Source organism: Eurosta solidaginis, chromosome 4 (assembly GCF_040869045.1).
Source record: "Eurosta solidaginis isolate ZX-2024a chromosome 4, ASM4086904v1, whole genome shotgun sequence".
In the NCBI taxonomy this organism is placed as follows: Eukaryota; Metazoa; Arthropoda; class Insecta; order Diptera; family Tephritidae; genus Eurosta; species Eurosta solidaginis.
This window is the reverse complement of record NC_090322.1, coordinates 20733451-20761120: the sequence shown is the minus strand read 5'-3', so window position 1 is coordinate 20761120 and position 27670 is coordinate 20733451. Positions and strand designations below refer to the sequence as shown.

Below are 27670 nucleotides of genomic sequence, written 5' to 3'. Positions count from 1 at the left end.
TTAAAACCAATATTAATTAAAATGTCATGCAACCTCATATTCCATTGACGTCCTGCCTGTTTCAAACCATATAAAGCTTTCTTTAACTTTAAGACTTTATTGGGATACTCGCTGTTTGTAAATGTTTCAGGCTGCACCATATATATTTCGTCATCTATGATACCATTTAAAAACGCAGATGAAACGTCAACATGGTGTAGGTATAGCTGGTACTCTGCAGCTAACGCGAAAATTGTACGGATCGTAGAATACCGCACCACAGGTGAAAACGTATCGGTATAGTTCACCCCATATACTTGGCTGCACCCTTTGGCTACTAGCCTTGCCTTAAATCGATCAATTTCACCGTTCTTGTTTTTCTTGATCGAAAATACCCATTTGCACTTTATAGCTTTCTGATTTTTTGGTAAATCTACTAGCTCCCATGTATCGTTGTCTAAAAGAGCTTGATATTCAGCACACATTGCTTTACGCCACTCACTTGCATGGTCACTAGACATGGCTTCACCCACTGTATTCGGAATATCAACATCATAGAGAAAATTTGCATAATGGTATTCTTTCTTTGGCCTTCCTGGTTTCCCTGACCGCACCAACTTAGGCCGACCAGGTCCTACTTGTTTAGTAGCAGGCTCTTCATCACTTTCTTCTTTTGCAGATTTATAATCACTCTCTGGGTCGTCTTCAGCACTAACACGTTCATTATCTAGCTTGTCTTCAGTGCTAACACATTCATTCTCTGGCTTGTCTTCAGTGCTAACCCACTCACTCTTTAGCTTGTCTTCAGTGCTTACACATTCACCTTCTGGCTTGTCTTGATTTGACTTTAAAATATATAAATCAATGTTTAGATTTTCTTTCGGAATAGTTGGTTCTATAAATGATACATCCCGTCTTAAAATAATTCCTCTTGTGGCAGAATCATACAAGCGATAGCCCTTGGTAGCACTACCGTAACCAACCATTACATACGCTTTTCCCTTAGCATTGAATTTACTTTTAGGTTTTTTATCTAAGGCGTAAGCCACTGATCCAAATGTTCTTAGATGTGACGCAACTGGTTTTCTTTTATACCATGCCTCATAAGGCGTCATTTCATCGACTGCTTTTGTTGGTGACCTATTTCGCAAGTAGGCTGCAGTATTTACAGCTTCTGCCCATAATGTATCACTCAAGTTCGCACCAATTAGCATGCTCCGTGCCATCTCTACCAATGTCCGGTTATAGGGTTCAGCTACACCATTCTGCTGCGGAGTGTAGGGTACCGTGAACTGATGCAAAATGCCACAATCTTTTACATACTGCTGAAACAAATTGTTTGTCAATTCAGTGCCATTGTCACTTCTAATGGCTTTAATTAGACACCCAGTTTGACGTTCAGCGAAAACCTTAAATTCTTTAAATTTACTGAAAACTTCGCTTTTGTGCTTCATTAAATAAACAAAACCATATCTTGATTTGTCATCTACAAATGTCAATACGTATTTCGAACCACCAGCCGATGTTTTTACTGGCCCAAATACATCTGTATGTACTAGTTCAAGTAATTCGCTTGCTCGATAGTGATGGCTCGATATTTCGCTATTGGTGATTGCATCGCCGCTATTGACAAATCGCTAATAGCTATAGCTATTGCAATCCAAATATATCAGTGATTGGCTATTTTCCTTCATTCGATTCTTTTGAATGACAATCACCTCTGGCAGAATATCGCCAATAGCGATTATAGCGATTGGCGATTTTCCTTCAGCATGAAATTCTAATACTAATAGCAGCGATGCAATCATCGATAGGGAGATATCGTTCATCATTGCTCATCTGTGTGCTTTACTTTCCGAAACAGCGAACGGAACAAAGCAAACTTGTGCAACAACTAGAACGACGACATTGTGAAGTCGGCTAGAAAAGCAGCCACGTGGTTTGGGTAATTTTTACAGACAAGCGAAAGATCGAACTCAAAAATAATCAACGCAAAGATCAAAGAGACCGCAAGGCACAACTCATTCAAAAGCAATTATCGAAGTGCAGAGGTATATAGAAGAAACTGTAATTGCACGAAAAGTTGATCCTTTTTTATGGTGGCAGAAAAACAATTACAAGTATCCCAATCTATCTCCTATAGCTCGCGAAAAGTTGGGGTGTTTAGGAACATCGGTTCCCTGTGAAAGACTTTTTTCTCAAGCCGGCCTTATTTTAAGCGAGAGAAGAATGCGCTTAGATGATGAAAAGGCTAAAATCCTTATCTTTTTAAACGCCAATCATAAAATATAAAATTCGTTATATTTTGATTTTATATTTAAGTATTTATAATAAAATAATTAATATTTGTCAAAATATTAAACAAGCAATATAAGTTTAAACTTTAATTTCATGAAATGTATAAAAGAAATGGAATGACTGAATTTTTTTGTTTTTAATTACACTATGTGACGCCAAATAGACATGGGTCTTTAGACTTGGCCTAAGATTGATTGCCTGTGTTATTCATAAGTTCATACTTCTAGGCAGTAGCCGTTAACAGTTTTATAAAATTTGTGTTTTTGATGGTAAAATAAAAGAATTATAGAAACATATATCACTCGTCTTATTGTAAACAGATTAACTCAAAATTTAAGGTTTTTGGGAGAATGCAATTCAAGATTTGTCATATGGTTTGTATATGGTTGAATTCTCCGGCTAATTTCTAGGGCACTGCAGTGGGTGGCTAATTTTCTGCTAAAGAATATTTTTATAATAGTTTGAAGAATTTGCTATATTTTTCCTCTGTATTTTTAATTAAAAATTGATTCACTTTACTGTACAAATTAATGCAGTCAAATACAACTTTCAGAATAAATTCATACGGAGTATTTCTGAATACATCGGTGTAGTATAATATAGTAAATAAATCATGTTTTTATGGTGTTACATATACAGATTTATTTCGGGTTGATTCATCTTACATTTAAAAATCAAAGCATTTTCAATTAACAAAATTATGAAACAAAGATGCATATACATTTATTTCAGCTAGTTTCATCTCATTGAGTGTAATACGAGTCTGAACATATTGTCGTCAGCCAGTTAATAATATATATCATAACATCTCAGAAAATTAGAATTTCACATTACATTAGTTTACAATTAAAGGTACATACTTTTTTCTTTTTATTCCAATTTTGGTTCATATATTCTAACAAAATTTAATTTAGTATAAATTAATGTATAACATTCAATCTACTCTGGTAAAAAGAGTTAAACATTCATTTTTTATAAACAAGTATACAAATAATTGCAGATTCGCTTATTAAAGATAAATTAAAGCGATCGCCATAGCTGTAAAAAATAGCCATAGCTGTAAAAAATAGCCATACCTATATTCACTGATAGCTCAACATCGCTCTTCTGTATGGAATCGCTTGTTGAAATAAATCGATCGCTATAGCTATAAAAAATAGCCGATATTCAAAAATAGCCATATCTATTTTCGCTGATAGCTCAAAATCGCCATATCGTCCATCACTATTGCTCGATTTGAACTTGATGTAAATGGTTTTGTTACACATTTACTCTGCATACATACAACACACGGAATATATTTTAGCACATTTACTTGAAGCCCGTTCACTAAATTTTTGCTTACAAGCATACGCATGCTATCATAGTTCAAATGACCATACCGTGCATGCCACTTCATTGCTTCATTCTGCTGGCCTGCAAAGAATAACATTTTCTTATTTTCTGTGAACAAAAATATACCACCAACTTTGTTTCCACGCAATATTACGCTGCCGTTGTTTTCATATACCGTGACAAAATCTTTTGCAAATTTAACACAAAGGTTATTTTTCACTGCTTTCGATACTGAAATAAAATTGCATTGCAATACAGGAACATAAAGTACATCAATCAGCTGGATTTCTTTCCCTTCTGCTTTTAGTCGAACTGTTCCCTTTCCCATTGCTTCTATACATTTGTTACCAGCTAACAAAATGTTTTCATTGTATTCATTCAACTCATCGAACATGTTTCTGTCACAACACATATGCGACGTGGCTCCGCTATCGATACACCACACGTTCGACTGCAAGTTGTTTGACTCAAACGCTGAGAACAGAGTAAATGCTTTTGGTTTCTCGTTTGTTTTATCTGTCTGTTCCTGGTTTTTGTTGCTTTTGTTGCTTTTGTTGCATTGTGCAGCAAAATGACCCGTTCGTCCACAACTAAAACAGTTTAAGTTCGATCGATTTCTAGAACATTTACTTCGCTGCGACGACTTGCTGCCACTGCTTTTACCCTTTTCATGTGCCATGAAAACTTGCACGCTACTTTCGGCAATAGGCGACACACTCATTTTTCGACGTTGCTCTTCCTCAAGCAATTTAATTTTGAACAAACTCAGCTTTGGAAGCTCATCGCGTGACTCTAACGCGACAACTAAATTTTCGAAAGACTTCGGAAGACTAGCTAGGAGCATTATTACAAATAACTCCTCCTGCAGATCTATACCAATTTCTGCTAGCTTCTCAACTATACTCGAAAAATTGCTTAGATATTGTTGTACCTGATCACTTTCTGCCATGCGCATATCCAGTAGCTGCTTAAATAAAGACACCTTTCGCGCAGGGCCTTTTGGTCGATGTATATCCTGCAACACACTCCATGCTTCTTTTGCTGTTTTGCATTTTTTCACGTAGGCAATTTGTATTGGCGTTAGGCTTAACACAATTGTTGACATGGCCTTCTCATCACTCGATTTCCATGCTTTTTGTTCAGCGTCTTCGGCTTCTGTAGCTGGCTGCATAAGTGCACCTGACACCACATCCCAGAGCTCCTTGTATACAAGTATACTTTTTACTTGAACGCACCATGCGTCATAGTTGGACTCATCCAACTTCTCAACATTAAAAAACGAGGAATTGTTCATTTTTCTTAGCACTTTATGTAGGGGCTGGGCCCATAACCTGTTGGAGGTCCTCTAATTTAAAATAAAAAACAGCCGCTCTTCTGAACAATAAAGAATGTATATTTCGACTTACTTCAACGTCGGTTAGATACACAGAGAAAGAAAAGAATTATTCGTAAGTTAAAATGGCGAATATAAAGAATGAATTCGCGAAGCAAAAATGCGATTACAAGTTGCAAATGAAAAACAGAGTTGCCACATGAAATAGAATTTCAACAGTTTGCGATGTGTTAAGAAATCTTTAAACCAATCCAGTTCAACATCTCTAATACCAATTCCTTGCAATTTTCTTAATAATATTTTTTTATCTATAGTTTCGAAGGCTCTTTTAAGATCAATGAAAACTGCTATTATCGCCTTTTTATTATTAAGTTCTTCTTTCCATTCAGCTAAAACCATATTCAAAGCTGTTTCACAGGAATGTTTTTTTCTACATCCTGATTGTTGAGGTATGAGTATATTTTTTTCTTCCAAGTATTGAACCAACTGGTTTTTTACCACAAGTTCTAAAATCTTTTCATCACTGGCCAGTGTATTTATCAGACGTAACTCCTCTGCTTTTATTGTGTTATTAACTTTTTCGATTGGCACAATGGTAGAAGTTTTCCAAATACCCGGAACTATGCCACTACTTAAACTTTCATTTATGATTTGCGCATAGAAGTATCCCAGATATGATATCGTGTCTTTAAGAACACCATCTGATAACAGCGTTTTACCACCTCGCTTAGATTTAAACGTCATGAGAATTTTGATGACGTCGTCTGTGCTAACTTTTACAAATTTGAAAATCCCATTTAACTGAATAGGAAAATTTACTTCTGTATAAAATTCTTCTATATTATTGCAAATATCCTCAATGCTATCAACAAATATTTATTTAGATTGTTAGCAATTTCAGATTCATTCATATATGCTGTACCGTTTATCAAAATTTTCTTGAAAGAAGAGTCTTCATTAACCCTACTTATTGCAAATTTCAAATATTTCCATATCGCTTTACTATCTTCACTATTCATCTGTATGTTATGCTCCATATGCTTAATTTTTTTAATTTTTACCAGCTTCTTATATTCTTTTTTTATGTTTCTATACTCATCCCATTCTCCGGATATTTGAGCTAGTTTATAAAGTTCTAATTTATATTTATTCATGTTGGCTAACTCTTTGTCATGCCATTTATCAAATAACTTTTTTTCATGCGTTAAGTTTCGCATGGCATTTAAAACATTGCTATTAACCAGCCCTACTTTGGACTCTAAATCAATTCTATTAAAGTTGCTAAAATCGCACAAGCGCAATTGATTAATCAGTGCTTCTGTATTATAATACTCCCAAGAAGTAATTTTTTTAAGGCTTCTCATTTTTGACCTAGGACTGCTTTTAATTTTAAATTGGATGGTTTGATGATCTGATATTTGGTGTTCATCTAACTTTTCACATACTATATCGTCAGTATTCGAAAAGAGTAAATCAATTTTAGTTTTTGATGTCGCAGTTATACGGTTGATACCCGTACTTTTTGATTCATTGAATATGATTTAAATAGATCGATTAGTTGAATGCTATAAGTTGAGCTATTATTCAAATTGATATTAAAATCACCTACAAGAATATTGCTATCCAACAGTTCGCAAGTACTACCTAGGACGTTGCGCAAATAGTTAATAAAATCGGCATCACTTGTGCTAGGAGAGTGATAAATCACTTCAATTTGCCATTTGGGTTGAAGATTTAATAAAAATACACCAAAGTTTTAATAAAAATACACCAAAGATTTGTATCTATTGCTTTGTTGAATTTAATGTTATATTCAATTGAATTATGTACGTAAATCAGCACACCGCCAGTATGTCTACTATGTGAATCGCATCGCACTAGTTTGTAAGTATGTATATTTAAGTCTGAATTTGAAATTTCATTAGTGGTACATGTCTCAGCACATAATTTTATAGCTGAATTTTTTATTTCAATAAGTCTTTAGAGTTCCTCTTTATTGCCTAAAATACTATTAATATTAAGATAAAGACAAATAGGATATTGATTTCTTTATTGCTACTTTCTAGTTCTGGATTTGCTTTCAATATATCTTTTATATGCGGGGCATTCCTGACTAAAGGCAGTATGGTGTATATCCGCTTCTAATAGTTTTTTATGTACAAGCTCACAACAATTTACACACTTAAAAATACTTGATGAGCAATCTTTTAAGTCATGATTTCCTGCACATTTACTACATGCTTTTTTGTTAATGCATTCAACAGCCTTATGATTAAAACCTAAACATTTAAAGCATCTAAATACTCTTACGTACTCAATGGTACTAAATGTAAGGGTCCGCCTCTATATTTATTCTCTTTTGGTGCAAAATATTTTCAAACGTCTCTGCATCTGTTTCAACAAGTGCATTAAAACATTGTTCTCTACGACTATAGTTCTCAAAAATCTTTACAACTTTAAACTCTTTACCCTCACATATACTATTCTGTTTCGTAATGCATTCTACTAAGCGCTCACTGCTTAGTCTCTCTGTTAAACCAATCACTTTAAATATTTTCTTCATTTCTCTCTTGTCTTTTGTTTTCTCTGCCTCGAACTCTTTTCCAATTTGTTCCGATATTTTCTTGTGCAGTAGTTCGCATGACTCTTTATCCTTACATTTAACTACAATCCCTCCGTTGTTTATTTCTTTCACTCCCGGCACATGACATTGGCTCTATCACTGTTTTTAATGCTTCTTTTGTATGTTTATTTTTCTTTGCTTTATCTTTTGGTTTAATAACAATTCAGTTTTCATTTTGTGCTACAGCTTCAGCATATGTAACTTTATTGTTATTGTTTTTGCTATTGTCATTTTGTATAGTGGTGTTTATTTTTTCGTTATTATTTTCTAATGTTTTCGAAAGCTCTGTTAATATATCTTTATTCATTTGGCAAATTTTAATTTCCACATTATGCTCAAGCAGTAAGTTGAAATCTGTAATCAGACTAGTTTTCAGCTATTGAATCTTATTAAACAAGGCTTCTTCAATTATGTCTTTCATTTCTCTATTTCCGATTTTGTTTTGATCGCAATTTTGTATCAAATGTTTGATTTCAAAAAATTTCGTATTTGTATCACATAATGTGCACTGATTACAAAACCACTTAATATTTGCGTTTTCACTCAGCAACTTGATTTCCTGTCTTTTCATATTACTATAATTTAATGCAGAAAAAGCTGCCACAGCCTCCTGAACATGGAATAGAATCGTCTATTTGTAACATTTTCACCATGCATTCTTTACACTCAGAGGGCGGCATTTTGCCTTCCCTCCCGCCACTTGTAAAAAACTTAATAAAGTCACTATCTTTCCTTTTATTTTGTTTGATGTGGTTTATTAACACAAGATTACTTTGTTAAATTAAAACCAATAGGAAAAACTTTGCGTGCACAGTGCGTTTTACACACCGTTAAATTTTCTTATAAACTCATAAGGAATATAAATAATTGTTTCTTTTAAATTTTATTCAAATTTATAATTAAGTCCTATAATTTAAAATTTTATATATGACCATTTCTGCACAATGCAGAAAACAAAAACATCTATACAAAACAACTGGACAAGGAAGAACGCAGTAATTTTGAGTAAGAATCTGTGATTTCAATAATTGTGTTATATATGTACTTTTGTGTGTATATGTAATTAATAATTATTGACCCTCTTTTGCAATGCAAGGCCTTATATACTAAGTTTTATATTTTTTTTTTTTTTTTTTTTTTTTTGTCATTAGGCCCTGAAGAAGACCAAAATAAAAGGTCGAAACGTTGGCGAGAAAATAAAAAAGGCGTTTTTCTGATTCATTGGACTGTAAACCTGAAACCAAAAAACAAATTTACAATAAATAAAGAAAACAGTCGGTAGTACAAAAATATAAATAATTGTCTTGCTTACTTGCCTACCCCTGTTTGGTTCAATACTTATTGAACACCCTTAGAAGAATCACTATCACAAACTCACCATAACAGTCAACCAGCTGATTAGCGAGAGATAGTTTTTGGGATCTGACAGAAGATAGCTTGGTTGGCGGGCTTTTTCCGGCCTTTTTTTCCTTTCTGTCTGGAGCTGCTAAAGGGGATGAAGGTAGGGCTTGCACGAAAAATTGGAATCTAGTCCGTTGAATTGCTTCACCATATTGCCGCAATCGAAATTGCTCGTGGAAATTGACAAATTGCATCTTCTTCTAATTATTTCGGCACGATCCCACGGCTCAAGCTGCTTTTACTCAAACATTTGCTTTTTTTAATTGGTGCTGTAAATTGAACTTGCACAAGGAAACATATAAATTGCTTCATCATTTAATGATTTCGGAAAACCGCCCAGCGCATTCAGTCTTGGCTCAATTATTTCCCTCGTGGGTGTGCTGCTAACGTGAGTCCGCATGCAAAATCACATAAATTGCACAATCATTCAAGGATCCATATACAACCACATTGCGCAAGTTGTACTACAACCAATATTCTATAAACCCTAAAGGTAGCTAATGCGAATGAATCTACTATATTACACTTGTAAGTAAAACAAACGAAAAAGTATGTATTACATTCCATAAAAACACCATTCAAAATTTAAGAACCATTATATTGTAAAATAAAAACCGCCGAATCCAAAAATATGAGTCGTCTATCCTGAATATTCCGATGTAATCCAAATGCAATAATTTAATACCGACAAAGATTCGATCATTATAAGTGAAAAGTACAAATTCTCGTTAGGATTCTAATAATATAAGGCGACTAATACATATTGTATTGTCACTCGTTCAAATGAAGATTCAACAAAACCTGAAAATAAATTATGCATAAATGTGAAAAATGTAAATCAGAAATGTAGGAGACAGGAAAAATTGTGAAGTAATTATAAATAAAAATGACTAGGAGCTAGACTTCCCTCAATGACCACATTTTATACATACACATAAGCTGATATTTGCACGCTTGAATTAATATCAGCACTTTTCCATATGGTTTAGTAATCAAACCAATTCGTATCTACAAGCACTGACTAGGGGTTGACACTAATAATTAAATTTGAAAGAAATACCAGATGATGAGGTAGGTCAGTAGTTCCATTTAGCTTACCCCCAAACAAAATAGTTAGTCATACTTGACATAAATTTAACGCTTACTACATAAGTTAATGGAGGTCATAAATGAATATTGAATCATAGATATAGAAAGATAAAAACGTGTTAATGTATTCTTAAATACCTAAGTCTAAGCAACTAACACAATAAGTATAAATGTGAATTGTATTGAATAAAATTAACTATGGACATTTAAGTTGGAAAAGTATGGTCTGATTCCTTAGGAAATGTGTGTGGTAACAAATGGGGCTTCATCACCAGCTGAAAGCCATAGAAGGGAGGGCAGAGGGCAGCCGTCTAATATTCATTGCGCTGCGAAGGTAGTGTTATCTGGGGGTTGATTAAGAAATGTGGGAAAGTACCAGTGAAAGTGTAAGTTTTATGATGGTAGTAATGTGTGCAAGAATAATTTATCTTGTTGATCTTGTTGACGAGGGTGTGCCTTACTCACAGCTGTGTTTAGGAACTCACGCTGCTGAAGCTGCGGGATTAAGGCAGTGCACACGCCATAGTTGTGGGTAGTAGAAGGGCACTCCTGAATGAGGAAGAAGGCGTTAACATCAAGGGGTTCATAACAAATCATGATGAAATCTTTGGTGGTTTAGGAATAGGTGTAATGACAACTGGTATGTTTAATTCTTTTGAGCTTTTCTGTCATAATAAAGCATAATAATTTAATAAAATAACTAAAACCAACTAAAATTTACAAATGTATAAAATAAAATAAAGTAAAATAAAATAATATGTCTTTAACTAGCGAGACAGACTCATTTGCTTTATACAATTTCTTTTATTTTTTTTGAACATCATTAACTAAAACGATGAAAGGACGTGAAGAAACGAACCAAGCGAAAGTAAAAGAAACTAATGAAAAGAAAACGAAAGGAAGGAAAATTAAGAAAAAAGAAAAGAGATAAGGGAAGACAAGGGAAAAGCAAAAGAAAAGAAAGGAAAGAAAAGGAACCTATGCGCTTTTACAAGGCGTCATGCTCAAAACATGATTGAAAATAAACGTTACGTCCAAAAAACTAATATTTTCTTTGCTCTGTAAAAGCTTTTATCAACTATATTTTTTTAAAAAAATAATTTTAATTCGAATAACAAAAAGCTTAATCTGACTTATAAGATATATTAAATTGAGCTTAAACCACACAACTTATTTGAATACACAAAGCGATTTTTCATCACCCACTGCTGTACTTCATATTTTTAGCAAATTCACAATATATGTAGTTGTCAAAACGCTGTGTTTTTGCTGAGAGAGGGTTTGGATATAAGCCGAAGGTGTTCTTTAAGGCTCTTTTGCAGAACGGCAAGTTAAGTTTTTTAACCTAAAATTAACCTAACATGAGGAGTTAAACTCATACATTTTTGACACATTTTTGAAATTAGCTCTGAGCTAAAAAAATAACTTGCCGTTCTGCAAGTGGGCCTGAAAATACTAAAAAGCTTTAATACCGTGTTTAGATTTGAACATACTCGACTTTTTAGTAGCCGAATTTCAATTTAGTTACAAAATTCAAATCCTCGCTTCCTTTTAATATCAAAAAATATACTTGTTATTTTTTTGTTTGTTTTTATTATTTGTTTTTCTTTGTGTTTTTTTTTTGTTTTTTTTTTTGTTTTTTCAGATACAAAAACATACGTGACAAGAAGGGGCAATACCAATACCCGTGCGATGTTTGTGGCAAACATTTTAAAACAACACGGGACATAAACAGACATAAACGAATTCATAGCGGCGAAAAGCCCCACAAATGTGATTATTGTGAAAAGCGGTAAGTTATCATAAAAAGCGTCTTCCTAATATATTTATCTAAATTTTTTCTAACTTCATTTTCTGTCTGTCTTAAATAGATTTATACAATCTACGGCTCTAAGGCACCATATGCGTACTCATACCGGTGAAAAACCATGTAAATGCAAATACTGCGACCTGTGCTTTACGACAAGAAAAATAATGAATACGCATTTACGTATACATCTGGGTGATAAGGTATACCAATGTGAGTTTTGTCCCTTAGCTTTTCGTTTAGCTTCGGAGCTACGGCTACACTCATTTACGCATACACACGAAGATCCAGAGACGCGTGAGCGAAATATGGCTGCTTTAAGGGAAGAAGAGGCTAAATTGAAAGTAAATAGGTAAAATGGCATTCATAAACTCCGTAGACTGTGATCTTATATTAAGGTTAATTACTCCGTAAAGCGCAGAATCCAGGGTCGGTATCGTGTTATACGATCCGTGATGGAAAATAATTTTTTCATCGCAATATCTCTTAACTGGTGGATCGGATTAAGGAAATATCGTTAGCTTAATGTGAAAATGTGCTAAGTCACTTTTTACGAATTTTACAGGAGCCGAAAAAAATGAATAATTTTTGAAATAACCTTGTTTTCTAAACTGTGAATGAGGATACCTTAGTTGCAATACTTTTGAGTGTAGAAGCTTTGAAAAAGATAATTAAAAATCATGTATGGTAACCCGGCAGCTATTTTATGACTTAGCACACTTTCCGCACTCAAAACAAATTTTTTCTCCTGACTTAGCACTTTTTACTCAATATGTTTCCCCATCACTCCTCCCCTTTAATGATTGAAATCAGACCTGTTAAATTTGAATTAGCATTAGTAATAAATTAATTAGATGCCTATTTTAATGGCCAATGATTATTTCAATTGTTTTCCGAAAAAAGCAATTACTAATTTATTACCATTAGAAAAAATCATGATTTTCTAAAGGGGTCGGGTTCAAAATTGGTCGAAATGGGATGGAATACCCCATATACATGCAACATATAGGACGAATATGAGCGTTGATCTAAACATATTCTCCGGTAAGTATACACACATATGCATATTTTACTACACTTATTATATAAAATAATGTGGGATCGAAAACGGCGGACAATATGTAAAAAAATGTTGGATTAATAGGTTGGCGTCCCCAAAAGCTTTCATTTAGCAAAGATCCTTTATGATTTCATCCTTAAGTCTAGCCAATTTTGTTATATCCAAAAAAAAAAATATATCCACTATTTTGGATTACGTTATGGCTATGCACTGATTATTTTGTACATACAAGTACATTGATGAATGTAACGGTATATAGTGAGCACTTATCTAGGCATATAGGTACATACATACCCACCTACAAATTGTCGTGTCTATAGGCAGGGTCGTAGAGAAAATCCGGGCCCGGGACTAAACAATTTACGGGCCCCCTATAAAAAATCCACTAATACATTTGATTAACTTGAATTAATGACGTCTCATGAATCATTATTGATGGATTACATCAAAAAAATGTTTGCCACATCAACTAAATGATTTTTGGACTAAGAGGTGACAATAAAGTTAACACAGAATATTTACTATTTATAATATTTTATTGTGACTTAGAAATAAAATTCTCTTTTAACAGCCACATATTGTTTCAAATAATCTTTTCTACACCTTTTCAACCCAATAATGAGAAGACGTGAGTTTTTAATGAGAATACGTAACTTAAAATGAGAAAAGGTAAACTGATAATGAGAAATTGTAAATTTGTAATGAGAAAATATAAATTTACATTGAGAATGTGTAAATTTGTAATGAGAACTCTACACCTTTTCAAACCAATAATGAGAAAGCGTAAATTAGTAATAAGAAAATGTAAACCGCTGTTCGCCTACTCCTGCTCCAGTCACAACAGGTACGCGCAGAGTCGTCTTTACTTCTGTTTTAAGTTTGGACCATACTATTTCTATGGGGTTCAACATAGGTGAGTATGGACCCAATCGAAGCACTTGTGACATATTTTTGGAGTGCTGGGCTACCGCTGACTCGATGCCTGAGTGGCAAGGCTCGTTATCACACACAATTGCCAGGTGTTCCAAGGTGTTGCCCAACCGCTGCCACATTTGAATGAGGGTGAAAATCCTTTTCCTGCAGCCGTTGGCTATGAACGAACCTTGCTTTCGAGCCATTGATAGTATGTTTGATCCCGTAATGGCACCTATCAGGTGTATATTCGGACCACGCGCTGCTGGCAATGTTTGAATAGCACATTTCCCTACTTTGGATCGTCCACGAGTAGATCGACAAAACAGATTGAGGTTGATTTCGTCAATCCATACTATTTGCTTACTTTGCTGTAAGAAGGCATTTAGCTTTCTAACATATTCGACTCTTTTTTCCCTATTAGCACCGCTGTTCATCGTAGTAGGTTGTGTGTGCACTTTGTTAACACTATAGCACTATAGTTGTGGTGCTTACGTCCACGCCAAAATCGCGGTATAGTTTTTGCCTAATCTGACGCAAGGTAAGCCCACGATCTTCCTCCAGCCATTCTATTATGCGTGATAGGTGCTCATTCAACTTTTTTTTTTTAATAATATTTCTGGATATTGGTGCAATAAACGTTTTATGAAATAAATAGTCACAATTTAAGACACGGGAAATACTTTTGTATTTCATATTGGTTAAGCAAACCGCGCAGTCATCTTGAAACTCCATTGTACCGACTATGTAACTTCCTACGTTTTTTATTTTATTTTAAAGACAGAATACAAAAAGGGCAGTATGATGTTCTGTTTTCTGAAAGCCTGCTTACTATTTACATGCATAAAATTTAAATAACTAAAGTTATAAAATCCATCTGATCACAAGCTTAAGTTTTCTCATTACAAATTTATATATTCTTAATATAAATTTATATTTTCTCATTACTAGTTTATAGTTTGTCATTATCAGTTTACTTTTATCATTATAAATTTACATTTTCTCATTATAAATTTACGGTTTCTCGTTATCAGTTTACCTTTTCTCATTTTAATTTACTTATTCTCATTACAAATTTACGTTTTCTCATAATTGGTTTGAAAAGGTTTAGAGTTCTCATTACAAACTTACGTTTTCTCATTACTAATTTACCGTTTCTCATTATCAGTTTACCTTTTCTCATTTTAATTTACGTATTCTCATAACAAACTTACGTTTTCTCATTATTGGGTTGAAAAGGTGTAGTTATTTGGTAACATTTTATTACATTTCTCATAAATTTAATGATGATTATAAAATTAAATTATTCAATATAGAAAGAGTGGCTTTACTTGCTTTTTTCGTAATAATATCAAAATTTAACTATCTTGCCAAAACGGATTCAACACAAAGCGTGGCAAGTCCTGAAACTCGCTCTTGAGATGAACACGATCTATAAAAGTTTTTGATTCCCGAAAGGACGCTGAAGGAACGTTCTGCACTAGCTACTGTGACAGGTATAGTGCAAAAGATACGTAAAGCAACACAAATGTTGGGCAAATCGTATACAGATTTGGAACATACATATGTAGATGGCATTTAGCAATTCCAATGGTGACATACCTTTATCAAAATTTGCTGCGTAAATATGTTCAAGTGAATTATTTCGCATTCTATGCTTTGAGAAATGTCCGACTTGTACTTTTCGACAAATTTTACTGCGCTCGCCCGAACCGTAGTTTCATCCATGTCTTCAAATTGCCACAAAAAGGAAAGCGTCTCGCTCAAATTTCTCATAGCTGCAAATCGTTCAGTAATGCCAGTGATTACCGAATTAACGATCACCAGGAATGTATTGTTTTTCAAATCAGACTCTGAATCATCCGTAATCATCTCATTTAATTTATCTTCAGAACGTCTTTTGGGGGTTTCTCTTTCGAATGTCCGGAAACTTTGGCGAAATGTTCAATTGAATAGCAACTGTTTTGCATTCGTTTAAAATTGTTTCCCATTGGTTCCTCATCAACTTCAAATCAGCTACTAAGGCATCTAGATGTCGGACCTCAACATCTATGGTGGCGTCTCTAGCTTGGAGGACCACGTTTCCTTCATTAATGGTAGTCAGTATTTTGACTTTTGATTTTTTTCAATCACAACAGACTGCCAATGATTTCGCAACTCGACTCTCACACCTGCTCTCTGAGGGCACAACTCATCCTGAAGGAATACAGGAGCAGTGGGAGCATATCTCCAAAGCACTTCATACTGCCGCCGAGGAAAAAATTGGTTACCGGCGGCCACGAAAAAACAACTGGTATGATGAAGAATGCCGCGTTGCAACCGAAAGAAAAGACGCTGCCTACAGGGCTACGTTAAAAGCGAGCGCGACAAGAGGAGTGTGTGAACGCTATCGTGAGTTGAAAAGGGAAGCGAGACGCCTTTTCAGGAAGAAAAAAGCAGAAGCAGAAAGGCGTGAGTGCGAGGAGCTTGAGCTGCTAGCCACCAGGAATAACGCCCGAAAATTCTACCAAAAAATACGGCGACAGACGGAAGGTTTTAAGACCGGGGCAAACTCCTGTAGGAATGAAAACGGCGACCTTGTAACTGATATCCAGAGAATGCTTAGATTATGGAGGGAACACTTCTCTGCTCTCCTAAATGGAGGCAGCAATTCACCGCGCAGAGATGAAGAACCCGATCCCGCAATCGATGATGATGGAATATATGTCCCCCCGCCCGATTATGACGAAGTTAGAATAGCAATAACCAGATTGAAAAACAACAAGGCCGTGGGCGCTGATGGATTGCCTGCGGAGCTATTCAAGTTCGGCGGCGAGGAGTTGGTAAGGCGCATGCAGCAGCTTCTTAGCAAAATATGGGCGGACGAAAGCATGCCCGACGGTTGGAATCTAAGTGTTCTTTGCCCAGTCCACAAGAAGGGGGATACTGCAAAATGCACCAACTATCGTGGAATCAGTCTTCTTAATATCGCATATAAGGTCCTTTCAAGTGTATTGTGCGAAAGATTGAAGCCCACCGTGAACCGGCTGATTGGACCTTATCAGTGCGGCTTCAGACCTGGTAAATCTACCATCGACCAGATTTTCACAATGCGCCAAATCTTGGAAAAAAACCCGTGAAAAGAGAATCGACACACATCACCTCTTCGTCGACTTTAAAGCCGCCATCGACAGCACGAAAAGGAGCTGCCTATATGCCGCTATGTCTGAATTTGGTTTCCCCGCAAAACTTATACGGCTGTGCAAAATGACGTTGAGCAACACCATCAGCTCAGTCAGAATTGGGAAGGACCTCTCCGAGCCGTTCGAAACTAAACGAGGTTTCAGACAGGGTGACCCCCTATCGTGCGATTTCTTTAATTTGATGCTGGAGAAAATTATACTAGCTGCAGAACTTAACCGCACTGGAACAATATACTATAAAAGCGTGCAATTACTGGCATATGCTGATGACATTGATATCATCGGCCTAAACACCCGCGCTGTTAGTTCTGCTTACTCCAAGCTGGAAAAAGAAGCGGTAAAGATGGGTTTGATGGTGAATGAGGACAAAACGAAGTACCTGCTGTCATCGAGCAAAGAGTCAGCGCATATGCGCCTTGGCAACCACGCTACTGTTGGCAGCCATAATTTCGAAATAGTAAAAGACTTCGTTTATTTGGGAACCAGCATCAACATTAGCAACAACATCAGCACTGAAATCCAGCGAAGAATCAATCTTGCCAATAAATGCTACTTTGGACTAGGTAGGCAATTGAAAAGTAAAGTCCTCTCTCGGCGAACGAAAATCATACTCTACAAGTCACTTATCGTACCCGTCCTGCTATATGGGGCAGAAGCATGGACCATGACAACAGCAGATGAAGCGGCTTTGGGAGTGTTCGAGAGAAAAGTTCTTCGAAAGATTTATGGACCTCTACGCGTTGGCGATGGCGAGTACCGAAGAAGATTTAAGGATGAGCTGTACGAGTTATACGCAGACATCAACATAGTCCAGCGAATTAAAACGCAGCGGCTGCCCTGGCTAGGCCATGTTATGCGAATGAAAGATGATGCTCCGGCCAAGAAAGTGTTTCTATCGGAACCCGCCTATGGAAGCAGAGGTAGAGGGCGGCCCCCACTCCGTTGGAAGGACCAGGTGGAAAACGATTTAAACTCCCTTGGTGTGACCAATTGGCGCCGGTTGGCGGAGCGAAGGAGCGACTGGCGCGCCTTGTTGGACGGCCATAACCGTTTAGACGGTTAAGCGCCAATTAAGTAAGTAAGTAAGATAAATTCGAACTTGTTGATGTACTTAAGAATGCCGATAACATCGCCGTATGCTTGCGTAGTCAAATTTAGCTTTTGGCTGAAAGACTATGAAGAGAGCTCGGTACATTTTTTTTGAGGATGTCCCATCGTTGTGGAGTGCTGCTGAAAATAGTAAAACATTTTTGTACAACTCCGAAGGAAGTAATTGCAGCCGCACAACATTATGCAGCGTCAACACCACATAAATTGAGACTGTGGGTTGCACAAGGCGAGTAATCAGCATTCGAGTTTTTGTCGAGAATGTTACGTAGTGCTCCGTTGTAATCTCCTTTCATATTGGCGCCGTTATCGTGCCCTTGTGCACGACAAAATTTCGTGTTTACCTAGATTATGGCAAATTAGATCAGCGATTTTCTGCCCAATTTTTTGGTTACAATTCACGAAAGCCAAAAACCCTTCTTGAATTGTAAAATTTGTTGCTTTCGAATTGAAATGGAGTTAGCGCAAAATGAACGTAGTCAACACGACTAACATCAGGCATAGCATCAACGATATTAGCAAAATACATGGCTTTCTTGCCTTGATCTAATATAGTTTCACTCACGTGTTTTGCACAAATTTCTATAAACTCGTTCTGAATGTCTGGGGAAAGATAGTGTACATGTAAACGTTTGTGCTGCTGTTGTGAAATCCTAACTTTCTCCAAATGATCTCTAAGTATCGGATCATAATTGCTTATGAGATCTTAGATGCCCAAAAAATTTCCATCGTTTCGTTCACCAAGATATATACCTTCGCCTTTGAAAGCTAGACCTCTTTCACCCAAAAATAAAATAGTGTCCAAAATTCTATCAGACCAATTCTAAATATTCTCGCGGAATTTTGTTCTCGCGGATTTTTTATTCCCGCGGAAAAATTCCTCCAATTCTTTTCTCCTAGGGAGAAGAATAATTGGGGAATAGGAATTTCGAATTTTCGAACTCAGCTGTTTTGTGAATTGAAATTTCGTTGCGCATTTCTTATTTCGTTTAAAAAATTGAAAAGTTTAATTATTGTTGCAAATTTGTTTGAAATTAAGAAATAAAATATAAACAATGCACAGTATTGCATTTCATGTGTTATTCACTGAAATGAGTAATGAATTTGTGCCACAGCAACATCAACAGAGGAGCATAAGAAGAAGAAGACGGCGGGATAACACAAATCCGCTGGAGCTGCCTGCTTTCATTCAGCAAAGCAATTTTCTGGCGGCCAATTCGAGTTGAGTTCGCCTTTCGCTATATGCTAAAATCTATTTAAGCCTTCTTAAAAATCCTTGCGCAATTTCTGGATGGCTGCATCAAATATACCAAGACCTCTTCTGTTGCTTATGATATAATTTTAAACTTAAAATAAAGACTATTGTGGTTGTTGTTGTTGCATTAACAGTGAGAATATTGTGGTAGAATGTACATTCATATTTTAGCACAAATTTGTACAAATAAGTGTTCTTTCTTAAAAGAACCAATTTCCTTTAACTATTTTGATGCATTCCCTTTAATTTAACAAGTGAAAAAACTCCTATGAAAAGGCAGAGAAATCTCCCTCCCTCACATTCATAATACCTACTTTTCTCCCATAACCGGTTTCCGCTTTTTCGGACATTGTTCAGAATAGGAGGAAAGGGACAAGTGAAAAAACTCACAAGGAATTTTTTTTTCGAATACGAGGAATGGGAGAAGGGAAAAAACTCGCACGGAATTTTTGTTTAGAATCGTGCTGTATATAAAATTTCTTTCCACTTTTGAGTTTCAGTGATTAGCTGGTCATTGATAAGTGTATCAATTGTAGCCTCCTTTTGAATTAGATTTTGTAAAGATCGCCATTGAATAGAACATTTTATGTGATCTTGAGTATTTTCGCGTGATGGCAGTTTATCGTATAGCTTCTTCCATACCTGCAATTTCGAATATCCACACAACAAATTTTAGGTCGATTTAAAGTATTGGTGCTTAACAGACGACATTGTAGGCAATAAAAAGCATTGCTACTGGCACTCCACACCAACCAGTCACGCTCCACTTTCTCTCCATTTGGCAAGATTCTGGTTAACAACGAGCTAGGAAATGCAATCGCGTTAAAAAATAACAGGACACTTTTGATGACCTCGACGAATTATTTCGTTTACTTCTTCAGATCGCAAAAAGTCATTATTCGCGGTACCGATATCGATGTCGTTTAAATAATCTGGACTTTGATACAGAGTTGGTGGTATTGTTGAAAGGTTTTTTGAAGATGAACTTTCATCAGTGTCGCCACGAAAACTTTACGATTTCGGATTCATGTAAACATACATTTTTGTTTGATGTTTTTTATTGTTTTCTCAGGCCCAGGCAAAAAATCATTATCAATATTCGTTGCTTTTGAAATTCGGCTTGAAATTTGCACATGGAACAACTAAAGACTCTCTTGAATTAAAAAAAAAATGTCTTAGTACCTCTAAGTCGCGGGACCCCTGAGAAACCCCGGGCTCGGGGGAATCCGCCGCCCCCCCCCCCCCTCTCGACGGACCTGTCTACAGATGTATCCGGCGAATACCTTGCGGGGGAGTGCGTATTGTTTTACGACAAAATGTTCATTGTAAAAGTCTATAACAGCGGTCGACTGCTAATACGTGTCCTCAATGACTTGGCTTGACCTCAGTATTAATAATCCGAAGGCGGAAACAAAAATTTTGAGTCGTTCAAAAGATATTAACGAAAAAAAGAAATGCTTATTTATGATAAAGCTCTCTAAATGGGGCGAAGAACATTCACATAGCGGCGATGATATGAATCCAATATTACTAAAATAAAGCGAACAATATTATAAACTTTGATTACAAAACAATCAGTGCATAGCCATAACTTAATCCAAAATAGCAGATACAAAACAAATTTGGCTTGACTTAAGGATGAAACCATTATTATTTTATATAATGAGTGTAGCAAATAATGCACATGTTGTGTCTTATTCCAAAAAGACAACTGCCATATACTTTATCTACAAACTAAATGCTAAAGCTCTTAATCGTTGTGAAGACAGTAAATACTTGGGTGTAATTTTTGACTCCAAACTCTCTTTTTCTAGTCACATTGACTTCATTGTTTCAAAATTTGATGCAATGGTTGGGTTCAGTAAACGTAACACCAGTGACTTGAAGGACCCTATGACGTTGAGGGCACTTTATATATGCTTGGTCAGAAGTGGTCTTGAATATTGCTCAATAATAACGAATCCTTTCTATGAATATAACTCCTATAAAATTGAGAAAATTCAAAAAATGTTCATCAACCAACTGCTCAGGCGATTCAATTAGGGACCCGTAAAATTTACGGCTTACGCATATGACGTTGTAATTTTCATAAGTGGAAAATGCCTTCCAACGATTAGCTCTTTGATGGATCGGGTGCTTCGGGATATTCATACCTGGGCATCTAATGTCGGGTTGACAGCCAACGCGGAGAAGACGGATATGGTCTTGTTTACAAAGAGGTACAAGGTCCCAAATTGGACCAGGCCTAAGTTAGGAGGGGTGAACTGACAGGAGAAACCTTGCACAAAATATCTAGGAATAATCCTAGACAGTAAGCTGTGAAGGAGGCTCATCCTGGAGGAGAGGGTCAAGAAGGCCTCAACGGCACTTTATGCATGTAAAAGAATGCTGGGGTGTACGTGGGCTTTATCACCCCTCTTTCTCATTGGGTTTTTACAGCGATTGTAAGCCCTATTCTATAATACTATCGAGTTCTTGTTTGGTGGAAAGCCATACAAAAAACAATCTACCTCAAAAAATTAGAGGGGTGTATGCAGACTATCAATGCTTAGCATTATGGGAGCCCTGAAAACAACCCCGACGGCTGCACGGTATGCCATTCTGCATATTCCACCTGTAGACCTGGTAGCAATGAACATAGCATTAACAACTGCAACCAAGCTCAGTGCCTCGGGGCACCTTGAGCGCCGGCCATACGGCCATAGTGGTATAGCGTCGTCAATTACAGGACGAAAAGACTACCTTATTCCCTATCTGCGCTTCGAGGGAGATCTTAAAGCTACAATAGAGGTGGATGGTTGGCACAAGGGTGCTCAAATGCTTCCAAAGTAGTGGAAGGAGTAGATTTTTGGGTGTAAGACAGTCGGTAGCGTAATGCCATTGACGTGGATGTTCAACATTTGCCGCGTCCATGTCGTTAATAAGGTCGGTGACAATGTCAGGTTTCGCGAGCCGAAGAAACTGGAGAGGTCAGAGAGATAGCTGTTTATTTTATTACAAAGCTCATCGATGTGTGGGCCTCGGCCTGTGGCCATTATTGTGCGGTCATCGGCGCAGGCAATGATAGTGACTCCTTATGGTGGTGAAGGTAGGGGTACCGCTTGTTTAATTCTTCTTGGTTTGGATGTTATTTTCCTGAATTGCACCGATGCTTGCCGACCACACAGATAATTTGCGGTCCACCTTTTGAGAATTGGGGGAAGGGAGGACCTTGCAGTAACGTGCCGTGGTTGACCGTGTCAAAAGCTTTTGACAGGTTTAACGCAATGAGCACTGTCCTATGGTGGGGTTTTGATTTAATCCACAATTTATTTGCGTGTTAATGGCGTTTAGCGCGGTGGTAGTGCTATGTAATTTTGGAAAGCCATGCTGATGATTGGCGAGACGCAAATGAAATAGGGAAGCAGAATGGCTTCAAGTGTCTTGGCTTGGGGGTTGCCGGGGTTGTTGTTGTAGCAGTGCTTTGCCCCATCCAATAGGCGCGACCGATCACAAATTGTCATCAATATCCTCTAACGCCAGTCCAAGGAAACTTGCTGTTTCAACAGGGGTGGACCATACTGAGAGGGGTGTTAGAGGCGTTGGTTCCACATTACAATTAAAGAGATGGTTGGTGTCATGTGGGGACACATTGCAAGCAGGGCATACATTTTGTATGCCGGGGTTGATTATGGATAGGTAAGAGTTTAACCTGTTACAGTATCCGGATCGAAATTGAGCTAGAGTGACTCGCGTTTTGGGTACTGTTCTTTCAGTACTGGATTCACCGGGCAATTCCTGGCATAAAGGTCCGACGCCTGTTTGTGAAGTTCACTGAGGACCTGCTTGTGTTTTTTGGCTTCATGCGGCTGAGTTCTCAGGTGCCGTATTTCCTCATAATGCTTACGGAGATGACTCCTTAAGCCCCTGGGCGATATTGGCTCATCAATCAGATGCATGTTGGGATGCCCAGGTTTCTGTGTATTCAACAAGAACTGTTTGGTTAATTTCTCTCCCTGATGGGGGTATTCTTGCCTGTTTATGTAGATGGTGTTCTGAGGATATAAGAAGACAGCCAGTGGCGGTTCTGAGAGCAGTATTTTGGCAGGCCTGTAGCTTCTTCCAGAGAGTAGTTTTTAGGCTTGGCGACCATATAGGGGACGCGTAGCATGCAGTCGGCTGGCCAATTGATCTGTAAGTGGTAATGAGCGTTTCTTTGTCTTTTCCCCAAGTACTGCGAGCAAGAGATTTGAGGATTTTAGTACGGCTTCGGATTTTCGGTACAATTGCGGCTGCATGCTTACCAAAATGTAGATCCTGATCAAATGTCACACCCAAGATTTTGGGGTGTAGCACAGTTTGTAGCGTAGTGCCATCGACGTGGATGTTCAAAATGGTCGACATTTGGAATAGCCTGGGTCTTACTATCTTATAAGGTCAGGTTCTCTCGCTAGAGTTGTGGACTCCGCCGGAAAATGTGGCCGAATTTCCGGGATTCTTCCGGCGGGAATAAAACGAACTGAAGCGGATTCAATGACCTTCAGTCGGGATAGGGAGGGCAGCAAAGCGATTGCCAGTATAAGATTTCTAATCATCCCAATTTCCTTACTTAAAATTGATGGAAAATGCGTTTTTCTCTGGTGTTGAAGTCGGCAGATCGCTCGAGCGAAAGGAGCATGGGTAGGTGGTCAAATGCCAATGTTACCATTGGTTGCCAGTTGACGGAGGTTACTAGACCTGCGCTCGTGATAAATAAATCTGGCGAACTGTGACAGCTTCCTTCCATACGTGCGGTATGCAATGTAGAACCAAAACCTCTAACTTCACTCTCACTCTTGTCCACGCCTGTTGAAACTGCAAGTTTCCTTGGACTCTCGTTAGAGAATATTGATGCCAATTTGTGAGTGGTCGCGTCTATTGGATGGGGTGAAGCACTGCTCCAACAACGGAATTTAACTTGGAATATTTATGCGTTTTGTTGGTTGCAACAATTTTGTGTACTACTTTGTTAGTTAATAAAATAATAAGTTTTTAGTAATTGTTAGTTAATAATAAAATTAAAGGCTACTGCAGTTTTACCATGTGATTCACGGTTCGAATCCCGGTGAAACCTTTGATAACATTACAAAATTGCCTGATGATGATTACGTTGGCGGTTTTCGAAATGGTCCATCGCAATATGCCAGTAAATTTTTCTTTCTTTTCAGTTTCTCTTAAACACAAGACACAAACACTTTTGAGAAGGAATCAGATAGGATTAACGAGAGAAACTCAATTTCAGTTAAAGAAGACCTAGTTACTATGTTAACATATAGGTAATCTCTACAATATATAGCTACACCCCCTCCTTTTTTACCCGACCGATCATTCCTGAACAGCTTGTAATTTTTAATGGAGTAAAATTGGTCCGGAATATCAGGGTGAAACCAAGTTTCCGACACGCAGATTATATCAACAGTAGATTGTTCAAAAATACTCCGAACATAATCTAACTTTTCACTGTTTCTCTTAGAAAAAACATAATAATTGAAATTCAATTATTATAAGCCGGTGTTAAGCTCATGAATTCTTAAATATAAGTATAAACTTAAAACACCATTAAACAAACATACATAAATATGTACAACTGAGCCCGAGTTGACAAAGCTTCTCATTCGCAACGAAGAAGAACTTTACAAAAACAAATCTACATGACACACAAATCAATATAGAGACAGAATGTCTCAATTGTGTTGTTAGTGTAGAAATGAGAAAACCTGAATTAAGCTTGAAAACAAATACCAGCAGGATGGCCTAGTGGTTAAAGGCTACTGCAGTTTTACCATGTGATTCACGGTTCGAATCCCGGTGAAACCTTTGATAACATTACAAAATTGCCTGATGATGATTACGTTGGCGGTTTTCGAAATGGTCCATCGCAATATGCCAGTAAATGTTTCTTTCTTTTCAGTTTCTCTTAGAAAAAACATAATAATTGAAATTCAATTATTATAAGCCGGTGTTAAGCTCATGAATTCTTAAATATAAGTATAAACTGAAAACACCATTAAACAAACATACATAAATATGTACAACTGAGCCCGAGTTGACAAAGCTTCTCATTCGCAACGAAGAAGAACTTTACAAAAACAAATCTACATGACACACAAATCAATATAGAGACAGAATGTCTCAATTGTGTTGTTAGTGTAGAAATGAGAAAACCTGAATTAAGCATGAAAACAAATACCAGCAGGATGGCCTAGTGGTTAAAGGCTATTGCAGTTTTACCATGTGATTCACGGTTCGAATCCCGGTGAAACCTTTGATAACATTACAAAATTGCCTGATGATGATTACATTGGCGGTTTTCGAAATGGTCCATCGCAATATGCCAGTAAATGTTTCTTTCTTTTCAGTTTCTCTTAGAAAAAACATAATAATTGAAATTCAATTATTATAAGCCGGTGTTAAGCTTATGAATTCTTAAATATAAGTATAAACTGAAAACACCATTAAACAAACATACGTTAATAAAATAAAATAAAACAATAAACTAAAATAAGATGGACCGTGGATTTTAATTTCTTTTCATCTTACACATTACCAATATTTTTTTTTTTGCTCAATGGCTGGGCTGCGGGATTAAAAATACAACTCGAAATCGAATCTCAGCACGGGGAGGATCATTGTTTACTATATACATAGTTTACCGGCTTAAATTGAGGTTATGTTACGAATGGAGTGGAATGAAGAACCAGGAAGCGCAGAGTTGCATTGCATCAATATACCTTCAATCTATGTTTCAATATTACAGATAAATGTAGAAAGAATAACTAAATACTTGAATAAAAGCAAATATTTTCTCTTAATTACTGCAAATAAGGTGTCCCAAGTGCTATATATTCCAAAATTATCACAGTTTATGGCTGTTTAAAAATTTAACTTGAATTTTCTGAAAGATTTTCGTAATATGGCCTTTAGTGATGTTTGTGGGTGTGCTAGTTTTGAGCGATCAGCTGTTAGTTGCGCTACTTGTTAAGGTTTACAATGGGGATAATCAAATTACTAATTTAAAAAATACAAAGACGATGAAATCTTTGGCGGTCTAGGAATAGGTCTAATGACACTGATATATTTAATTCTTTTGAGTTTTTCTATCATAATAAAGTATAATAATTTAATAAAATAACTAAAATTCAATAAAATTTACAAATGTATAAAAGAAAAAAAGTAAAATAAAATAACACATTTTTATAACTAGCGAGATAGACTCATTTGCCTTATACAAATCCTTTTATTTCTTTTTTTTCTAACATCAATAGCTAAAACAAAATGAAATAAAGTAAAACAACATTTAAAGAAATAAAATTAATGGAAAAAAGGAAAGGATAAGAAATGAATGGCAAAGAAATTGAAAGAAAGGAAAAGGCGGAAAGAAAACGGAAGCAAGCGAAAGTAAGGGAAACGAAAGGAAAGGAATGAAAAGGAAACGAAAGGAAGGAAAGTTAAGAAAGAAAAAAAAAGAAAATGAAGAAGGGAAAGGAAACTTTACGCAATTTTACAAGGCGTCGTGTTCAAAACATGATTGAAAATAAACGATACGTCCAAAAACTAATATTTTCTTTGCTCTGCAAAAACTTTTTTATCACCAATATTTTTTTAAAGAAAATAATTACAATTCGAATAACAAAACGCTCAATCTGACTTATAAAATATATTAAACTTAGCTTAAACCACACAACTTATTTGAATACACAAAGCGATTTTTCATCACCCACTGCTGTACTTCATATTTTTAGCAATTCACAATATATTTGTCAAAACGGGTTTTTTGCTCTTGAAAAACTGTGTTTTTGTTGAGAGGGTTTGGATATAAGCCGAAGATATTCTTTAAGGCTCTTGCAGAACGGCAAGTTTAGTTTTTTAACTCAGACTTAACCTAACATGAGGGGTTGAACTCATACATTTTTGACACATTTTTGAAATTAGCTCTGACCTAAAAAAATCGCCATTCTGCAAGTGGGTCCAAAAATACTAAAAAGTGTTAAGACCGTGTTTAAATTTGAACATACTCGACTTTTTAGAAGCCAAAAAATTGTTAGTTTAGTTACAAAACTCAAATCCCCGTTTCCTTTTAATATCAAAAAAAAACAAAATAAACTTGATTACCTGCGTTTTTTTTTAGATACAAAAACATACGTGACAAGAAGAACCAATACCCGTGCGATATTTGCGGCAAACATTTTAAAACAACATGGGAATTAAATAGGCATAAACTATGTCATAGCGGCGAAAAGCCCCATAAATGTGATTTTTGTGAAAAGCAGT

At 36.3% G+C, this 27670-nt stretch overlaps 1 protein-coding gene and 1 long non-coding RNA gene across 2 annotated transcripts in view; both read left to right on the top strand.

Moving 5' to 3' along the window:
* Positions 1–27670, top strand: part of LOC137248423 (uncharacterized) — a 396800-nt gene that overhangs the window by 118697 nt on the left and 250433 nt on the right. Inside the window, exons 9-11 of the mRNA XM_067779361.1 lie at positions 11704–11850; positions 11930–12217; positions 27528–27668. Coding sequence (XP_067635462.1) covers positions 11704–11850; positions 11930–12217; positions 27528–27668 — 576 coding nt within the window. The remainder of the gene's footprint in view (positions 1–11703; positions 11851–11929; positions 12218–27527; positions 27669–27670) is intronic.
* LOC137249272 (uncharacterized) lies at positions 1459–2402 on the top strand. Its single transcript, XR_010952318.1, has 2 exons — positions 1459–2030; positions 2123–2402. It is a non-coding gene; the product is annotated as an uncharacterized lncRNA (long non-coding RNA).